This window comes from Enhydra lutris, unplaced genomic scaffold, assembly GCF_002288905.1.
Source record: "Enhydra lutris kenyoni isolate GAN:26980312 unplaced genomic scaffold, ASM228890v2 scaffoldscaffold26, whole genome shotgun sequence".
In the NCBI taxonomy this organism is placed as follows: Eukaryota; Metazoa; Chordata; class Mammalia; order Carnivora; family Mustelidae; genus Enhydra; species Enhydra lutris.
In genome coordinates, this window is record NW_019154110.1 from 23,909,041 (window position 1) to 23,929,658 (window position 20,618).

The 20,618-nt window shown below is 48.1% G+C and overlaps 1 protein-coding gene across 2 annotated transcripts in view; it reads left to right on the forward strand.

The window, feature by feature from the left end:
• The first annotated feature begins 6,372 nt into the window (after positions 1-6,372).
• LOC111151637 (suppressor of cytokine signaling 7) overlaps positions 6,373-20,618 on the forward strand; it is a 28,533-nt gene continuing 14,287 nt past the window's right edge. Inside the window, exons 1-6 of one of the 2 annotated variants that reach the window (XM_022509760.1) lie at positions 6,373-7,296; positions 14,095-14,159; positions 16,901-17,005; positions 17,448-17,549; positions 18,422-18,552; positions 19,067-19,235. In XM_022509760.1, the coding sequence (XP_022365468.1) occupies positions 6,524-7,296; positions 14,095-14,159; positions 16,901-17,005; positions 17,448-17,549; positions 18,422-18,552; positions 19,067-19,235 (1,345 nt within the window). In that variant the 5' untranslated portion in view covers positions 6,373-6,523. The remainder of the gene's footprint in view (positions 7,297-14,094; positions 14,160-16,900; positions 17,006-17,447; positions 17,550-18,421; positions 18,553-19,066; positions 19,236-20,618) is intronic. The other variant, XM_022509761.1, reaches the window with a different exon arrangement.

The following is a 20,618-nucleotide window of genomic DNA, read 5'->3' on the forward strand; positions in this document are numbered from 1 at the left end:
TCCTGGCAGGCAGCTCTGGCTGCCTGTACCCCCCTGACACGGTGCTGCCGAACTTGAATTTGAGATTGGGAGTGGTGAGGGCGGGGAAGAGAGCCTAATATAACCACAACCAATCTCTGAACAAACTGTGGCAGTTCATCAAGAGCTTCTTGTGTGCTTTATCTCAACGGATCTTCCCCACAAGCATGTATGGGAGGTCAGTATTATCCCCATTTCACAGATGCAGACACTGAGGCTCAGAGACTCACCTAAGATCACATAGCTCACTTTAAGTTGAGACTCAAGCCCAGAGCTCTGACTCCCCACACTGGCCCCCATCAAACTCCCATGACCCTGTTATTCAAGACTAGTTCCCGAAGAGTGAATCGAGGCCCAGAGTGTTTAAAAGCTCCCCACCCCCTGCAAGGATCACACTGTCATTCATGACCTCCAGCAGGTCTTCACCTTCCACTCAGGGGAGCCTCTCTTCTCCAGCACCACAGAGGTAACAACCACAGCCAATGGGGTGTATATACGTATGTGTGTTTGCGTGTACGCATGGGCACTTGTGTGTAATGAGGACAGGGAGAAGAGAGTGAACAAAGTTTTGCTTCTGCTTCACACACCTTCATTTCGTCATCCTAAATCCCGTCTTCCTTTATTGAGTTAGTACTGCCTTGGATCCAGAGGGTGTGGATTCTTTCTTTTTCTTTTTCTTTTTTTTTTAAAGATTCCATTTATCACTGGAGACAGAGAGAGAGGGAGGTACAAGAGGCAGGTCAGGGCAGAGGCACAGGGAGAAGCAGACTCCCTGCCAAGCAGGGAGCCTGACACAGGGGTCGATCCCAGGACTTGATCCCGGGACCCCAGGATCACAACCCAAGCCGAAGGCAGATGCTTAACTGACTTAGCCACCCAGGAGCCCCAGAAGGGTGTGGATTCATGCAGGTAGCCATAGAACAAAGCTCCTGCCTTCCTCTCCCGCCATCTTCCATCACTCTTGTGCTCCCCACTCTCCCACTCCCAGAGATCTGGCCCCACATACACAAGCTGTCTCTTGGCTTCTTTCTCTCTCGCTCTGCCCACTCCCTTAAACCTTTGATGTCCCAGAGCACTGAGTGTATGCAGGAAGGGATGGGTGATGATTTTAGAAACTCCCTTTGCTTTACTGGTGGGCTCTGCAAACAGTTCTGCATTGGATCCTAAGTGAGAACGTCAGAGTGGGAGGGAGAGGAGGGGCTTAAGGGCAGCCGCCCAGCAGAACGCCTATGATGGCAGAACTGGAAGGGCCTCTAGTCCAGACCTTTCTCCGATAGAGAAGGAAAATGAGACTAAAGCTGCGGGTGGGCATCGTTGACCTTCTCAAAGCCATGAAGCTGCTTGTGAGTGGAGTCAGACCTGTAGGACGCATGCATAGCTCTCTCCTCAGCCTTTGTGATTCCGTGTGCTAGGAGAGAGGGATGGAGGGGAAAAGACACCCATTCCAAGCTCTGGGTCTTACTGGTTACTGTTAGTGGAGGGTCACGAACACACTGTATGAAGACATAATAATAATAATCGTTTTGATTCCCCAAGAAGCTTTTCATAATAATAACTACTAACATTTGTGTCGTGTTTTCGCATTTCTATGTAAGCTTTCATTTAATCCCCACAAAAGCCCCTGGGCTTTTTTAAAAATTTAATTAATTAATTAATTAATTTTATTTATTTATTTTATTTTTATTATTAGTGAACTATTTTTGCCAATAAAACACAGGTTCAAAGATACTAGATTATTTGCTCTTGGTCGTCCATCCAGGAAATGGCGTGAGTAGGACTCAGAGTAGCTGGAGAGCTCTAGAGGGGCAGGGATGGTCCCTGTCTCCCTCATCACTGCAGCCCCGAGACCTAGCCCACCACTGAACGACTAAGTGACCTCAGGAGCAGCTTCAGTTATCTGGGTTTCTCTTCCCTAACCTTTGGAACTAGGGTCCTACCACTTCAGGGACCACCTAGATGGGCCTCAGTGAAAGAGAGATGTGTAGACGCAAGACCCATTCAACAAATACACACGAATTCAATTCATATAAAGATAACAATTCCTTTGCTTGAAGCTGAATTTTCAATGCTTTTCCCCAGGACCTGGGCTCTAGGCCTGGACATTTAAGGAAGTGGAGAAAGGCAGTATTCCTTGCCCTGCCTTAGAAAGAGCTTGGGGTGTCTGGGTGGCTCAGTCATTAAGCGTCTGCCTTCAGTTCAGGTCATGATCCTAGTGTCTTGTCAAACCCTGGGTTGGGCTCCCTGCTCAGCAGGAAGCCTGCTTCTCCCTCTCTTTCTCCCTCTGCTTGTGTTCCCTCTCAGGCTGTCTCTCTGACAAATAAATAAATAAATAAACGAATAAATGAACGAATGAATGAATAGACATAAATAAATAAATAAATAAATAAACAAATAAACAAACAAATAAATAAAATAAAGAGCTTGGATGTGTTGCCCTATGTCTCTGTGTGCTCTGGTGCTGGGATGGTACCCTAGATGGGGACTCACCAGGTATGGACAGAGCTTCCTTCCCAGGCCAAGAAAGTAGCTGGACAGCAGAGGGCGCTGCAGAGCTACAGACTTTGTATTCATAGGCTAATTAATCTGTTCTGGGGCCAGGGAGGTTTTCCAGAGACAGCCAGGGATCTTGAGCGGTTGTCTTAAGCCTCTGGAGTTCTGTGATCCTGTAGCAATTTCTCTTCTTTTCTCCAGAAATCTGAGTGACACTTGCCAGGGAGCTGAAGGAAAGTGGGTGGTTTTGAATTCCACTGTACCTTCTGGAATTGTGTGACCTTAGCTAAATAGCTCTCTGAGCTACAGTTTCTTCATGGGCAAGGAAAAATGGTTTGTTGTGCAGAATTAGACATGAATTTGTATCAGGAGCTCCTTGCAAAGCATGAGGTTGAACAATTATCCCACGCTTCTATTTCAATGGTCCACTCTGTGGCAGAAAGCGTCTGTGGCACGGGAAGAGTCCATAATGGGTGAAAAACAGATCTGGCTCCTGCCCTTGTGGAGTTTACAGCCCAGTAGGGAAGATAAGATTTTAATCAAATAACCCCACTGAGAGATGAAAAATCACAGCTATGTCGGAAGTGTGACAAAGGAACGGTCTGGAAGCTGGGTGCGGAGGAAGTAAGGACCCAGGCAGGGAGAGTTCCCTGAGGTAGTGAAGAGTGAGTTCAACCTGGGGGTTTATAGGAGTTTACTAAGCTAAAAGAGAAGGGAAATAAACCTTTCAAGAAAAGGGAATAGCTTATGTAATGGCCACATGTGTACGAGTCTCACACAGGGCCAGCAGAACTGCAGGGGAGAGAGAACAAACTGAAGGCTGGTGGGAGATGAGGCCAGACAGAAGCAGGGGTCAGATCACACAGGACCCCATAGATCTCCTTAAGGAGTTTTCTCTTCAGCCAAAGAATGATGGGAAATTACGGAGGGATATAATCACCGGTTGCAGACAAATTTTCAGGTTATTTTTTAATGTTAATTTTAGTCTTAAGTAATCTCTACACACAAGGCAGGGCTTGAACTCACGACCCTGTGATCAAGAGTCACATGCTTGGGGCCCCTGGGTGGTTCAGTGGGTTAAGCCTCTGCCTTTGGCTCGGGTCATGGTCTCAGAGTCCTGGGATAGAGCCCCACATCAGGCTCTCTTCTCAGCCTGCTTCCCCCGTCTCTCTGCCTGCCTCTCTGCCTACTTGTGATCTCTCTCTCTGTCAAATAAATAAATAGAATCTTAAAAAAAAAAAAAAAAAGAGTTGCATGGTTTTTGGACTGAGCCAGACACGCGCCCTGAAAAATTTCTGTTTTAAAAAGCTCTGTCTGGGGACGCCTGGGTGGCTCAGTTGGTTAAGCAGCTGCCTTCAGCTCGGGTCATGATCCCAGCGTCCTGGGATCGAGTCCCACATCGGGCTCCTTGCTCATCAGGGAGGCTGCTTCTCCCTCTGCCTCTGCCTGCCATTCTGTCTGCCTGTGCTCACTCTCTCTCCCTCTCTCTCTCTGACAAATAAATAAATAAAATCTTTATAAAAAAAAAAAAAAAAAAAAAGCTCTGTCTGGGGATGCCTGGGTGGCTCAGTTGGTTAAGCGGCTGTTTTAGGCTCAGGTCATGATCCCAGGGTCCTCGGATCGAGCCCCGCATCAGGCTCCCTGCTCAGCGGAGAGCCCACTTCTCCCTCTCCCTCTGTCTGCTGCTCTGCCTACTTGTGCTCTCTGTCAAATAAATAAAATCTTAAAAAAAAAAACAACCCACAAAACCTCTCTCTGGCTCCAGGATGCATACCCTCTTCACTCCAATGCACCCTCAGGTACAAAGTAGCTAAGTTCTGCTGGCTTATCCTTCCTCCTATCTGTTGCATCCCTCGACATCTCTCTGGGGACAATTTCAATGGTTTCCTAACTGATCTCAGATATAGCAGGCTATCTCCAGTCCAGTCGTCTCCCTCCCCTCCAGTCTATGATCCTCTACACAGCAAGCTTTCTCTAATTTGAGCTTTACAGCACGTCTGCAAGTAAGTGAAGCAGCCATCCTGATTCCTATTTTGCAGATGGAAAACTGAGGTATGAAGGTGCTGTGGAGCTGGTTCATACAGGACTGTGAAATCCAACTGTTTAAATTTCAGGAATTCTGTAAGCCAGTTGTGAAACACAGCCACTATTCAAAATTAAATTATGTACACTTATAATTAAATGATGTTTAAAACATAGGTAATAAAATTTTCAAAACTCATCACTTTCTAATAATTTTACTATTACTATTTACCTATGTTCCTGGGGTTGTTATTCTATCTGCACGATGAAACTATTACATAAGGGTACCCTACTGTTCATCTCTTTCTAACTCTGTGTTCAGTAACTCTGTGTTCTAAAGATTGAAATCAGCCATGGTGGAAGTATTTACACGATGTATATCAGCAAATGCTACAAATCAGGCCCTTGATTTATTGTTTTGTTGATTATCTATATTTTAAAAAGTGATGAAGGAAAAATTAGTAATTCAGATTTAAATTTAATGTGTTATGCCGGTAGCCATTACACCATGAATAGTACAAAAATTAAGGAAACATTCTTTTTTTAAGATTTTATTCATTTATTTGAGAGAGAGAGAGGGAGGGAGGGAGAGAGAGGACCCAAGTGGGGGAGGGGGCAGGAGAGGGGGATAGGGAGAAACAGACTAGCTGCCCAGCAAAGAGTCCCAAGGTGGGCTCCATCCCAGGACCTGGGGATCATGACCTGAGCCAAAGGCAGACGCTTAACCGACTGAGCCACCCAGGCGCCCCCCAAATTAAGGAAAATTTCTTTCAGTATTTGAAAACCGTTTTGATTCAGCAAGCAAGTCACTTCCATAATTGACAGTTAAGACTGTCTTTATTTTTTTCACTTTCCTCTTACACTGACATTGAGGAAAACATCAACCAACATTCATGCTGCAATTCCTCGATTAATTGAAACCTTAGGTTGGCGACCCACACGAGTTTGACCAAAACCAATGAAAGGATTCTTGAGAATCAATTGGTTATATAGGATTTGCAACTGTATACTATTGTTATCATTTGTAAATTGTGTGCTATACATCCAATGTAAACATCAGTAAAATTCATGATAAACTTATGTACATATATATATATATATATATATACATACAATGCCCCCTGCCCCCAGAGAGCCAGCTGTCCAACATTCACCAGCACACCGCTGGCTCTAGAACACACATTATTCATGTGTCATTCCACAGACTTTTACTGGAGGCCAGCGGGGATACGGTTAGTCAATGAAGAAATGACTTGGCCAAGGTCACACATCGAAGGCGGCACAGGCGGGACAACATCACAGATACTCCCCCAAGACCAGGCGCTCTCGGCCAGGACCAAACCAGGATTTTCAGGGCCGCTCCCCACCGCTCCGGGGAGGGGCTGCTTCGGCCTCAGCGCCCGGGAAGTGAAAAGCGAGGGTCGGGGCAGGGGACCAACGGCCAGGCGAGAAGCAGCCCACAGCCAATAGCGGCCCAGGCTGCACTAGACGTCACGCTCCGCGGAGGACAGCGCGAGCACGCCCCGGGGAGGGGGCGTGGTTACGGCCTCCCGGAAGTGACGCCATCCGGGGGCGGTCCTCGGCGGCGGCGGCGGCGGCGGCGGCGGCGGCGGCGGCGGCGCGCGCGGCCTGGGCTCGCGCTGGGCTCCGCGCGCCCCCCGCCCCCCTCTATGAGGCAGAGGCCGCGGCGGCCGTTAGCGCTGTCGCTCCGGGGGCCGCGGCGGGCGGGGCTCCGGCGGGGCCCGGCCTAGTCCCCACCCCAGCCCGGCTCCCAGCCGCCCGCCCTCCCTCCCTCTCCCCGATGCAGGGGGCCGAGCTCCGGGACGGCGAGGCGGCGGCTGCCGCCGCTTCGTACCGCGTCCTGAGCCGCCTGCTCGGCTATGGAGAGGCGGTCCCCGAGCCAGGCCCGCCGCCGCCGCCCCCGGGCCATGGCCCCCCGCCGCCACCCTTCCTCGCGCGGCCCGGCCCGCGGGGCTCCCGGCCGCCGCAGCTGATGGTGTTCCGCAACGTGGGTCGGCCGCCGGAGGAGGAGGACGCGGAGGCGGCCCCGGAGCCGGGACCCTCGGAACTGCTGTGTCCCCGGCACCGCTGTGCCCTGGACCCCAAGGCCCTGCCGCCGGGGTTGGCGCTCGAGCGGACCTGGGGCCCGGCGGCTGGACTGGAGGCGCAGTTGGCGGCTCTGGGGCTCGGGCAGCCGGCGGGGCCGGGGGTCAAGACGGTCGGTGGGGGTTGCTGCCCGTGCCCGTGCCCCCCGCAGCCGCCCCCTCCGCAGCCCCAGCCGCCTGCTGCCGCCCCGCAGGCCGGGGAGGACCCCACGGAAACGAGCGACGCGCTTTTGGTCCTGGAGGGCTTGGAGTCGGAGGCCGAGAGCCTGGAGACGAACAGCTGCTCGGAAGAGGAGCTCAGCAGCCCGGGCCGCGGAGGAGGAGGGGGCGGCCGGCTTCTGCTGCAGCCCCCGGGTCCCGAATTACCCCCGGTTCCCTTCCCGATGCAGGACTTGGTCCCCCCAGGGCGCTTGGGTAGAGGGGAGCCGCAGCAACCGCCCCCGCCTCCGCCCCCTCCTGGGCCCCTCCGGCCACTGGCTGGCCCTTCTCGGAAGGGCTCCCTCAAAATCCGCCTCAGTCGCCTCTTTCGCACGAAGAGCTGCAACGGCGGCTCCGGCGGCGGGGATGGGGCCGGCAAGAGGCCTTCTGGAGAGCTGGCTGCTTCTGCTGCGAGCCTGACAGACATGGGAGGCTCTGCGGGCCGGGAGCTGGACGCGGGGAGGTGAGACTGGCCGGGGTCGCTGACTGACAGAACTTCCTTTTCTTCTTTCATATCCCTTTTATTCTGCTGCGAACATGATTCTGACAATTCTTAGGATGTGCTTTTCATAAGGATGCATAGAGACGTAGGCCTAAAGGTGGTGACTTCGCCCATTAGGTCAGAGCTATTTGGGGGAACAGTTTTCACACTTAGTTCAGTCCGGTGACATTTCTCAGCTGGTTAGCAGCCCCCCAGTTGGGAGAGGATTTGAAACCATCCTCCCACCCCCACCCTGGTCTGGCTTTTATAAAGTTTTCCAAGGTGTCGGTCTACGGTTACTTCTGGTAAGGAGGTTGCTGGAAATGTTTGGTCTTAGGGGCAAAAAGTTGGTCCTGTAACCATTTTGCTTATTATTCTCTCTGTGTTCCCCACCCCTTTCATGCTCATGCCTACAAATTATGTGACACACTTGTGCGGCTGTAGGCTAGCAATTGTTTGGGCATCTCTATTCAAAATGTTAATGTTTTCCTGGTTGGTTTCTTAGATAAACCTGGTATCTCAAGCCTGTGCTGACCACCGACTCTGAGAATAGAAAATAGTTTGCTCTCAAGCCGGTGTGAGTGTTCTAAGTGTGAGGTATAGACATGGGTGCGGGGGTTCTAGGCCAGTTGATGAAAATTCCAAACTTAGAGGTCTTTTTTTTTTTTTTTTTCCTCTGCGTTACTGAAGGGTGGACGGCACTCTGGCATGTAGTGTTAGGTCTGTATACTAGTTTAAAAGCTGTCAACGTTTGTGTCAAGAAGTGAGACTTCCCTTGTGGTAACTGCCTTGGTGGTTTGCACTGCCGAATGGGTTCTGAACAAAGATTGGAATTGGTTTTGGTGCCGCTCATACGATGGATTCTTGAGACACACTGGCAACCACAACCCAAGGCTGAAGAATGGGTAGACCAATAGATTTGAGAACTTTACTGTGTACCAGAATCACGTGAGGAGCTTTGGGAAGAGATAGTGTGTCTGAGGGCCCAAGAGTTTGAATTTCTACAAAGCTTCCCACATGACCCAGAAGTGTGACCTCCACTGGGAACCACTCATCCTTGGACTTCTCCTTTCAGGGGAGTTTGCGTGCTCCCAAGAGGAAAAGTATGGGGTCAGTTTTGACTTTGCTGCCCTTTCTGAACAGTTGGGCCAGAACATCATCTTGGGGATCAGACCCAACCCAAATTCCCTGAAGAAGTCAGTAGTTTGCTGTGTGTTGCCCCCTCAAGTAGACCTATGTTTCTGCCTTCGCTTTCCAAGTGAACTTACGCTGGGAGCTCAGGTCTTAAAAACTGTGTGGCTTCCTTTTGTTGTAGGCTCTGCATTCGATGCTCCACTTCCCAGTATAGAGGAAATGTTCATCAGAGGAGGGGGAGGGCAGGATTGAAGCTGTGGGTAATGACATAGGATAGACTGCTAATTTTCTTGTGGTCCGTCTTGCCTTTGTTCCATATTGACCAGGACTTGGTCTAAGATTCCAGAGACGCCAAATACGAGGTGTGGCGTGAAATTAGCTGCTACGTCTAATAGATTAGGAAGAGGAAAAGGCATATAACATTATACGGTTTTTTGCCTTTGGAAGCAGAATTTAATGGTCATTGGCGGCTCTGTTACCAACCCTCACACTAAGCACAATACAGATTTCTGCTGCAGAGCAAATTGGGATGTAGCTCTGCAAAGAAGCTTAGTTCAGGGCACTGGAGAATTACATTTTTTGGTCCAAGGGCTTTCTCTGATGAATTGGAGAAGAGCTAGGTATTTGTGTATGAACGTTTGGTTGGGAGGCAGCATGTTGCACAGAGAACGTGAACATCTAGGTTCTGCTTACAACTCCAGCGTCTGTGGAATGTAGCCAATTTTGTCTTCTTCATGCTTCCTCTTTTTTTTTTTTCCATCTGTAAAATGGGAGTGATTCTCGTCTTGTTCCTGTCCTTGTAGAAATAGAGTGAAGACAAGAGAGATTGAGATGGAATATTTTGTGTTCTTGGAGGAGAAGTAATAAGATTGAACTGGTATTTCTTTTTTAATGCTTAGGATTTGGTGCTGCTAGATTTGCTTGTTAGCTTTTCCACAGCTTACGATGTGCCAGTCTTGTTGGCAGCCTCGCAGCTGTGAGAAACTTGGTAAGTCTGGCCAGGGTAGTTGTGATTTCTATGGATCTGCACCTCCTAAGTGCACCCTGTTGGGAGGAAGGATGAGTTTGGAATTTTAGGTTGTTCTCTTGTTTTGATTGGTAGGGGCCTGGAGGCTGTGAGAAATGTCAGTCTTTTGCCAGAAGGTAGATGGCCTCCTGCCTTATCGTTGTTTGGAATTAATTACGGGTCTCTGCAGTCTTCGCTGTATAATTTGGGGCTTTTCAGTAACCTCTGGGTATGGTTCTCTCTGCCCTTCTCCACATCTACCTTTCCCACAGCTATCAATGGAAAGTACCTCCTGCTGTCATATTATAAGGCTTAATAGTTTCTGTGTTTTAGCATGAAGCAAACCTTTACTTCCTTTCAGATGCTTTAGAGTCTGGGAAATGGACTTGCCTGGATATACCAAGTCTTAAGTCTTGTGTGTGATAGCTTAGAGAACCCTTTCCAAGTGAAGGAAGAAGTGGGCCACCGACTAATCAGGTTTCTCTTCTGGAGAACTGGGCTAGGCCTTGTAACACACATATGTTGGAATTCAAAGAGCTGGGCTTGATGCCTGTGGGCCTCAGTGTGATATAGAATTGCTATTTCAGGAAAACCAGTGAAGTTCCCTTGTCTTTTTCACATATGTTGAGCTGATTGTCTTCCTTTGTGTTTGCTGAGAAATGGCATTTGATCTAAACTTTTAAAATCATCACATAATACACACATGGTCGGAAATGAGCACCTTGTTCATTTCTCAAGGTTTGTTTTTTCAGAGTTAACAGTTGAGATTATTCCTGGCAGTCTTCGTAATTGTGAGGTGGGAAAATGGAGAATAGTTCTGTAGTGGTTTCCTATCTATTTGTTTGGAAAAAAGAATTCTGGAAAGAGGCAGGCTGCCTTGGCATTAGTCTGGGGCCCTGCTGTCATGGACAGACCTGGCAGACATGAGAGAGCCTTTTCTGTTTCCTCGGGTCTTTAGGTCTAAGGGAGTGTTTTTGAGAATAGTCTGACGTGGCGAAAGCAAGATGATTCTGTGGTGTGTGTTGAGGAATTTCTGACTTCGGGCTTGGGTTTTGGGTCCATACTCCATGGATCTTTTTTTTTTTTAAAGATTTTATTTATTTATTTGATAGAGATCACAAGTAGGCAGAGAGGCAGGCGGAGAGAGAGAGAGGAGGAAGCAGGCTCCCCGTTGAGCAGAGAGCCCGATGTGGGGCTCGATCCCAGGACCCTGGGATCATGACCTGAGCCGAAGGCAGAGGCTTTAACCCACTGAGCCACCCAGGGGCCCCTCCATGGATCTTTTTAACTCTTACGCCACAAAGTGGTTGTGGTTGGCATCTTTTGGAGTGAGCAACCTAAGTTCAGAAATCTTTGTCCATTGAGCCTGTGTCTTTCACTCCTTCACATTTTTCCTGCTAAAATCATTCCGAGGTTTTAGACCTTGGACCACGTCTCTTGGCTTTTCCCCGGAAGTTCCCACCATAGGTTCTTTAGTTGGTGTATGATGGAGTTTTGGATCTGACCTTGCTGCACAGATGTCTGTGTATTGGAACTACAAATGAACACATGGTTTTTGTGCCTGCAGCACATGAACAGACACTGGCTCATGACGTGTTGAAATGGCACGGGCTGGCTGACTTGGCACCGTGTGCTGTAGCAGGCGCAGAGAGGTAAATTGTGGCCATCAAACCTGGCGTTTGGACATCCGAGTTTGGGAGTTACTGTAGAAAAGGACATGTTTAAGTCTTAGGACATCAGTAGATGGGGTTTATGGACAAGGGAGAGTGAGGACATCATTATTTCGTGGTTTATATTTTAAGTTTCAAGGAATTTGAAAAGTGGCCAATGGTTTTATCAATGTGTTGACGGCCCGTCTAGTCTAATGCTTGTAACCCATTTTCTCCCACGGATCTGTTGCCGTCCAGTTGGTAATTTGCAGAGTGGAAGTGGACAGAGGCATTCTCTTTGTCATCTGTAGCACAAGCAGTGTGTAGCTGACACAAAGGACTGCTAGCCGCAAAGAAGGTCTTGCCTCAGGTCTTCTGCTGCTCCTGTCCTTTTCTGCCATGTGAGATACAGCCCACCAGCTCCTCCCCCACCCTACCGCTCAAGTCTTTCTACTACTAAGATGCAAGTGGCCTACTGGCAGAATTAAAATGACTTAACTCTGCACCCTAATGCTTGTCAGGGTGATCAGGGTGATCTGGGGAGGAATAAAATAACATGGGAATGTAGTATGGAAGGGTTAGTTAAAAATGTTACTGGAGCTGAATCATTCATGTTGCTTTCCCAAAACAGCCCATCCAGCTTAGATGGGCTTTTATCATTTTAAATGCTTCAGATCTACAAAAGGAGATACATAAAGTGTATATACTATAATAATAATGAATTGCATACTTGGGTACCCACCACTAAGCTTAGCAAGTAGAATGTTAGCAAGTAGAATCAGTATCTTTGAAGACCCCTATGTGTTGCTTCCTGATTACATCTCTTCCCTCCCCCACGAACCACCATCCTCAATTTTATGTTAATCGTTCCCTTGCTTTGTTTTTTATAGTTGTCTGGATTGGTCTTTTCATGAATGACTGCCATTAGAATGCTCTCAGGATCCTTGAGACAGAAACTGCTTAGGATTTTTAGTTAGCATCTACCCGAAGAGGGAAGGAAGCACTTGTTTTTATTATTAGCCTATCAGTCCCCTAGACCTTCTACCTCTTCAAGCTTCCCGCCCCAAGGCCCCCTTATTTGCCAGAAAAAGCCATCCCAGGGCTCTCAAACGGCTATGCCCATGTTCAGATTCTGATGTATTTCTTTCTCCAGATCCTAGAAACTATGATTTTCTTCTGCAGAATGCTGGGGGTGGGGGAGAAGATGAGCCGCAGTGAGAAGGCCCCCGCAAGATGTGTGCATTTGGGTACTGCCGTTCTTCAGTGCTTGGCACTGAAGAGACTCGTCCCCAGCATGGGCAGATGGCAGAGTAATGCAGCTTCCTTTGAAAAGAGGCAAACGGCCAAGTGGCTGAGGTGTGAACCCTTTGAGAGGCCAGTGCTTTGGGTTTCTGCTTGCTGGGTTTCATGTTGTACCCACAAGTTATCAAATAAAAATCAACTTGGAAGCCCTTCAGTCTTAAAGTTCATGTCCAGCAGAATTAACTTTCCATCCCAGCCCTCTAGAGCATTGGAACTAGGCTGCAGACTGTCACGGGCAACTTATATAAACAGAGGACTCTGTGGTTGTGTCTTGTTTTGACACAGCCATGTCTCTCCTGTGTGCGCCTCGGGTGGGGCAGGCATAGGCGGCGCCATCGTTAGATGAGAAGTCTCAGTGTGGAAGAGTTGCAGAGGGAGCGTGAGGTAGGAATCCAGCATCTTGGCTGTTTCTGAGTAAGGTCTTCGCAATATGGTTTTGAAATTTTGTTTGAAGGGAGTCTTGAGAAGCTTAGACATCTGTGTTAAAACAAATGTGTAAAGATCTTCCAAAGTCAAATAATGTAAATAGGGTTTCATTTCGGATTTTCTATGCAGCTTCTCTGTTGGTGCATTTGAAGTTTTATTTGGTCCTTGGGTGAGAGTAATTTTGGAAGTTGAGCCGGGTATAAGACCTAGAGTCAGGCACTCAATTCGTGGGGATTTTTTTCTTTTCTTTTTGTAAGTCTGGTTTGTTGAGGCATAATTTATGACCACCTAAAATTCCCCCTTTTTTTTTTTAGGTGTCTAGCTCTATTAATTTTGGCAAGCCTATACAGTCATATAAGCTCTGCCATAGTCCAGATATAGCATATTTTTATCACTTCTGCAAATTCTTTACCTTGTAGTCAATTCAGTCATCCTGAGGTAAGGTTTTTGAACTTAGCACATTTCTGGCCAGAAAGTCTTTGTCAGAGTCTTTTGGATTTCTTTCATTTCTCACTGAAAAGCCAGTTGCAATTGGTACAAAGTGAAGTTACCTGTGGTGTATCTTTACACGAGAGATCTGGGTTTTCCAGCTGGCTCCCTGGAGCAGCATGGGGAGAGCTGTGTGACTGGCCGCTCAGAGAGGGGAAGGGCCATTTTCTTTGGGAGCCAGGCAGAGCCCTTAACCTGAGGGAGCCCCCCAAGTAAGCTGATAGCTTTGCCCTATGGCTCGGGGGCATTTGTATAGAAATCGGGGATCTTAGTGGTTTAACATTGCCTGTGTTTCTTGTGCCATTCTCAAGTCCAGATCTATTCCCTGGTTCCCTTTGGGACCTTCTGCACCTTGGGGCAGGGCCGTAGGGAAAGCGTTTGCTCCAAAATGGCACCTGCTCAGGTCAAGAGCCATTGTCTTGGCTCCCTTATGAAAATCAGCCTTGCATCTGTCTACCTTCCTCTAGAAATGGACTTGCTAATTACCACTCAAGGTGTTTTACTCTTCTATTATGCTGGTTGTGGAGAGATCTAAAGGGATTTCTCATTGCTTTGTAGGCTGAACTTCAGAGCGAAATTTATTTAAGAAATTGCTTGAATTATTTCATTCTCCCCCTTTACATTTTAGGCTTTATTACAGAAGTGTTGTTGACAGTGACTGGGATTTGTTTGGTTTTTCAGTGTATCTAGACTTGAGTGTCGTAGTGACTTAAACGCATATGTGCTCATCCCCCATCCTCCCTTACATTCTCTGTGTGCTCTCTCACCCCCTAGGAAACCCAGGTTGACAAGAACTCAAAGTGCCTTTTCTCCGGTCTCCTTCAGCCCCCTGTTCACAGGTAAGGGTGACAGCTCTCTTTTTCTTCTGACCTCTGAAAGCAGGAGGGTTCTAAGACCTGTCAGGGGGCGCTTACAGATGCCCCACAGAGCAAGCTTCCGGTGGGCCTGCAGTCACTTCCTTCATTCCATGTCCGCTGGGGTTGGGGAGAGGCTATTTTTATGGTGTGGAATGTGTTCTTGACTTTGGAGGCTTTCTAGTTGGAGGTAGAGACTGCTTGCTGGTAATTAGGTGGCATGGCAGGTACGCAGTGCTCCGTTCAGGGTTATCGGTATAAATTAAAAGTAGGAATTACAAATTTATAGGCTAACAGTGCATAAAGGAACTCTCTAGAAGTCATGTAGTTCCTGTTCCTGCTTCCAGGGGAGTTCGTGGATGATCTAATCAACATGATCCGCGATCATCTGGTCTATTTTTAAAGACTCTGGGCAAAGGGTATTACGTGAACTCTTGGCTTACCCATTTGGGGGCCAGGAGTTCGTGCAGCTGTTGAAGTTCTTCGTTGTGTCTAATTTAAGTCTTTCCTCTTGCAGGAGGGAACACAGTTGCTCAAGTAGGGAAAGCGTTCGAATGTACTTTGGGTGACTGCCTTCTCCTTAATGGGGAGCTTGTTCAGATAGGGAGCCTTTGCCTTATGTCAGTCCTATATGGAGCTCCTGCTTGAGTAAGCGCCAGAGGAGGTCTTTAGCACACTGCGTCTGGTCTCAGGCACAGAGTACTCCTCATTGTTAGTGGCCCAGCCAAAAAATCCGAACTTCAGACTCCTTTGGAGATTATGTCCCTCGAAAAGATGACTGGAAGGATTATGAGTTAGGAATGGACATGTCCAGAAGACGTTCAGCAAGCTTGTGGGACCCCTATTACCACATGGACTGCCATGAGGTGTCCGAACAACTGAGCTGGTGTCTGTAATAGGCACAGGTGGAGAGGGAGGCCTCTGTTCTTACCCGAAGTCCAGAATTAAGGAATCCTGTCCTGTGGCAGCATGTCTTTCTTGTTAATCATTGTTTCCTCTAAAGTAAGGAACGCTCACCCACATTTGTACTTTCGGGTTTGATGTTCCTGTTTCAGACAGCCTTAGCTCTTTTGAATTACATCTTCTTTTTTTTTTTTTTTTTGTAATTACATGTTTTATTTGAGTGCTATACCTAGGGGTGCTGGCTGGCTTAGTCGGTTAAGCGTCTGCCTTCAGCTCATGTCATGATCTCAGGGTCCTGAGTTCAAGCCCTACATTGAGCTCCCTGTGCAGCTGGGAGTCTGCTGCTGCTCCTCCCTCTGCCCCTACGCCCATTCGTGCTTTCTCTTGCAAATAAATAAATAAATAAATAAATAAAATCTTAAAAAATAAGTGTTATACCTATTGTCCAGACCTCTGACCCTTCAGGAAACGCACTTGTCTGGGCTCATGGCGTTGCTCTGGGCTGCTAGGCTCTCAGTTACTAAGCTATGTGATGAGTCTGGGTCCAGCTTCCCAGAGTTGCTGATGACTTTTAGCAGAGCTTTTTTTTTCTTTTTCTCTGTTGCTCCCTTCTTCCCTGCCTCCCCCGCCCCTCTTTTGTTGCATGTTTGTTTGTTTCTTTTTCTTTCAGTAGGCTCTATGCCCTATGGGGCTTGCACTCATGACCCTGAGATCAAGAGCCACATGCTCTACTGACTAGGCCAGCCAGGGCGCCCCTTGCAGAACTTTTCTGCTTACCTTAATAAGTGCTCCAGACCTTTGTAAAAAACTGTGTATTAGATTCTGAAAGCCCAACCCTTGGCCTTTTAGAGATACTGGTTACCTCATTTTCTTAACTGGGAAATAATAAAATTCTAGCCAAGGGGCTAATTCAGCCTCCTGGATGAGAAAAAGTTGATGGAAATAACACCTTAAGGGCCAAATTAGAGAAATCTTGAGAGTCTTCTCCCTGTGGGTCAGACCTACCAAAACTTGTCTATCAACCTTTGTTATAAAATACCCTTTATCCTCTGGTGACTGAAGTAGAGAGAGGGTAGATGGGCTTGGATGGCAAGATGGAGGGTATAAGGCAGAGAACGGAACTGCATGATAGGCTCTAAGTAGAAGAAACCATGTGCCATCCCCCATCAGGCTCCTCTGGAGCTTGCCTGATTTGGCTGACTGTGGAAGTGGTTCATTAGTAGGATTGTAAATGCACCTTTGGCCTTTGTAGTCTCAGCTCTTAGGAATTAGTTGATATGTGAAATGATTGCTTCTCTTGTGAGCGAATATTCTGGAAAATCTAGATGTAGAAAGCCGTTTGGGAGGAAGTTGAGGCTCACCTTGAGACCTTTATCTGCATTCGGGTTACTGTGCAGTTCTTACATTTTTCTGGCACTTACTTTCCATGTCCATTTGGACTTGCAAGCTGCTTACCTTCCTCCCTAAGGCAGAAATTGGTACACCTGTCTGTAAACATACATGGTGTGGGTTCCATTTGAATAAAGACCTCTTGTGAAGGTTACATAGTGAGCAGCACAACCACAATTAGTTGGCCTTTCCACTGTCAATCCCGTGTTTCTATCCTAAAGAATCTTTGACCTTTACCAGGACCAAGAAATGATAGAATTTAAAACTGACTTTCCCAGGTATTTGGGGGTGGCTCCAGCTCTGGGAAGCATTAGGATTTGAGGTTTTTGAGAGCCGGGGGGAACCTCTAGCTTCCTTTGCTCGCTTTCCTTTGCTTTTGGCCTCAGCTGCGGGCAAGGTGCTCCCGTAACATGCTTGGTCCGTGAATCCCTCAGGTGAAACTGTGTCGCTTGTGGACGTGGACATCTCTCAGCGGGGCCTGACCTCTCCACACCCTCCAACTCCCCCTCCTCCTCCGAGAAGAAGCCTCAGCCTCCTAGGTATAGTCTCTGCCCCTCTCTGCTGCCTTGCCCTAGTGGGAGGGGGTGAGCTATAGGGACCTGTTGTTCTTTTCCAGGAGCCAACAAGCTCCTGGGTTTCTAATAATGACCCAATTATTCCCTGTTCCTTTCTCAGCATCCTTGTCATCTCCCTAAGCAGTTAAATGGGTCTCTTACCTGCATGCTGTAACATTTACTGTCCATCTGTTGATCAGCCCTGAATCTACAGCTAGTAGACTGCTTTTGGAACATCCTTACGTTTCTGCTTTCAACAAAGGACACCAGATTAAGATGCTTGTTGCCCTCTGTGCAGAAAGACAAGGGGAAGGTCAGGCCATCTCGCTCCAGAGGGCAGCCTGATGATCCTTCTCCCTCGCCTCTGCTTCACCTCACTCACCTGTGCTCATATTTCTGAACCTCTTGCTTCTGTTCTCTCTTCTAGATGATATCAGTGGGACGCTGCCTACATCTGTCCTTGTGGCTCCGATGGGGTCTTCCCTGCAGTCTTTCCCCCTACCTCCGCCTCCTCCACCCCATGCCCCAGGTTAGCTTAGTATAGAGGCAAGCTTTGTAAAGGTTGGGAGTACAAAGTGATAGACTGTTGATGGATGGGAGAGGTCTGTTTATGGAAATAATCGGACTTACGAGAACACTTAAATCTTATCCCCTTGGCTGGGCCAGAACTCCTTGGAATTGAGGCCAAGAACTGGTTTTTCTAACCCATTTTCCCTGTGGAGGTGAATCTGACTTTTGTTAGGGATAAAAGACTATTGAATTTTTCACCTCTTTGCTGCTGAGACTGCTTTGCAATCTCTGAGTAGATACCATTTAGGAGACAGCCTTAATTTCCAAATGGTGAGAACGTTTAAAGTTTTCAAGGTTCTCTGGTGTTTCTAAGCTTTCCGTATTTACTGCAGCCTTGTAAATAAGTACCCAGCATTTAGTAGCCCACACCTGCTTTGCCAGCCTCCAGTACCCAAGGAGTAAAATGAATGAAATCGGCATTCTTTCCTACTTGCCTGGCAAAATCGTTCCCCTTCCTGGGCAAGTAAGCGAGTCACTATTTCCAAGGCTGCTTTACCGGCGCTTCACCTCGAGGTGGGAGAAGCTGGAATCGCTCTAGGCTGGTGAAGCCCCTGACGTAGTCACCTTAGTCAGGTTAGTGAGCAGCTCCCCCACCCCGCTCTTGGGGTTAGACGCCTCCACCCATCCTTCACAGCTTACACGAGCCCACACAGCTTTTTGTTACAGTCCATCCAGCTCTTTCCCACTGCTTTGGCTTCCACCCTTTCCAGCTTAGCTTCTGATGCCTTGCCCCTCTTCAGTTAGCATCTCTGTTTTGGGGGGTAGGGAGGGTCTGCTCGCAGTTGGGAACCAGGAGGGTGAACACGTGACTACCCCCCTCTCGCCTGGCAGATGCGTTTCCCCGGACGGCTCCCATCCGAGCAGCTGAATCCCTGCACAGCCAGCCCCCCCAGCATCTCCAGTGTCCCCTCTACCGGCCCGACTCAAGCAGCTTTGCCGCCAGCCTTCGAGAGTTGGAGAAGGTAGGCGGTGCCTGGAGACTGGCGGCTGGCCTCCTCTCCCACTCTCCTTCTTCTGTCCTGGGCTCCCCTTTTCTTATTTTTAGAGGAAGAGTAGTTCTCTTGCCTCTGTGTTTACAGTGCCAAAGCAGTATGCTGCAATGATCAATTCCATAGGGGACGTTGGAAAATCGAATCACGGAGAAAAACATTTGAATGTGGTGAAGAACGGTCGTGGAGAACTGTTTACATAGTGGAAGCTGACTTTGACAGATTAACTGACCCAGTTCCCTCTTCTTTTCCTTGTAGGCCTTGGTAATGGGATTGTAGGCTTATTCTTCCGTTACTTTGGAGGGCTAAAAGAATGAGTCTGCTGTTGGTGGCTAATGGTTAAGACACCATTAGCAGCCCTTACCTAGTGAAATGTTTTGGAAGTGGTGGGAGGGTGGGGATTCTCCTGCAGTAAAATAGATTGTGCTGAAAACATACCCGTTTCCCCCATGCTGTGAAGTACTTGACCACTTCTTGTCTTTGATAGTGTGGTTGGTACTGGGGACCAATGAACTGGGAAGATGCAGAGATGAAGCTGAAAGGGAAGCCAGATGGCTCTTTCCTGGTACGAGACAGCTCTGACCCTCGCTACATCCTGAGCCTCAGTTTCCGGTCACAGGGTATCACCCACCACACAAGAATGGAGCACTACAGAGGTAAGAGGTGCTGCCGTTGGGGGAGAGCCTTCTTCCCCCTTTGCTGGTCACTACTTCTGCTGTCTGGCCTTTGTGTGGGAAGGTTTTATGGAAGTGGAACTACGGATTGGGAGGAAAATCTCATCAGGCTCCATTGAATGTTGTTATGGGTGCTGGTTTCAGCCCTAGAAGGAATGTTGGCTGGGGTAGGGAGGAAGGTGACGGTTCTCTTGAAAAATACTCTCAGCATTTCTCTGCAAAAGAGGAGAGCCTGAACAAGATTGTCAAACAGAGCAAAGCCCATAGAACTCTCTTGATAGAAGGAAGAAATAACCTAGGACCATTCCACAAATTCTCCCAGCCTCCGTTCATAGTTAGACTTAACGAATGATGTCGCTTCAACTTTCACCTCTATGTAGGTAATTGCTGTAGCTGTAGCTAATAAAGAAAACATAATTAAACTTAACGTCGAGAGATACTTCTGTTATAATCCTATACACAAAGAGGAGAATTTAGTGTTTACCCTGTGACCGTCCTGTAGTGAATTTCTTTGCGTGAGAGTCATATCAGCTCCTCCTCCTCAGGTCACCTCTGTGGTCTCTTAGGAAATAGCCATCAAAACTCAGAGACTTTGTGGGATCAACATGCTTTAGACTATCTGCCTTCCTCCCTAGGGGTCTCTCCTCCTCTGTGCTCAGCTGGTGCTGAATGCTGCGGTCACCTCTAGGAGCTGATTTGTTCAACCCCGCTGTCTGGATTGACTTTACATTGTGGCGTTCTGTGTTTGACGTGGGCCAGAAACTCATGCGGTCAGCAGTGGCCGGGCTGGTTCCTATATCCTTTGTCCGAATCACTCCCTGTGTCACAAACTTGAAAAGTGGAGAGAACTTAGGGGAGTTTCAGGGATCAGCCTCGAACAAGCTGTGTTAGCCGCTCTTTTGCAGGCTTTTCTCGGCCCCCGCTGTGTCTTTTCTGCTCGTGTCTTTTCTGCTCTCAGCCGTGTTGTGCTGTATTTATTTGGTTTGCTTCTCATGTGAGGCAGGAAGTGGCATGTTAGGCCAGAATAGCTCTGTCCATGGTTTCCTCCGTCCCCACCCTTGCCTTAAAGGTGCATGAAGAGAGAGGCCCATCAGTCCACAGACCTGAGAATTAGTTAGATGGCTGTTGCCTGCTCTCCTGCTATTTCCAAAGGCCAAAATCAAACCAGCAGAAAAATACCCTGCAAAGTAAAGCATTTCAGAATGAAGTATTTTTATAAGTCTATGAAAATGATGAATGGCTCGGCCATGAGACAGGAAATGCCTGACCTCTAAGGTCCCTGATAGGCGAGAGGCCAGTAAGGAGAGAACCTTCACATGGTGCTCCCGTTACTTTTTGTTCAAAGGGGCTTTTCTTCCTTGAATA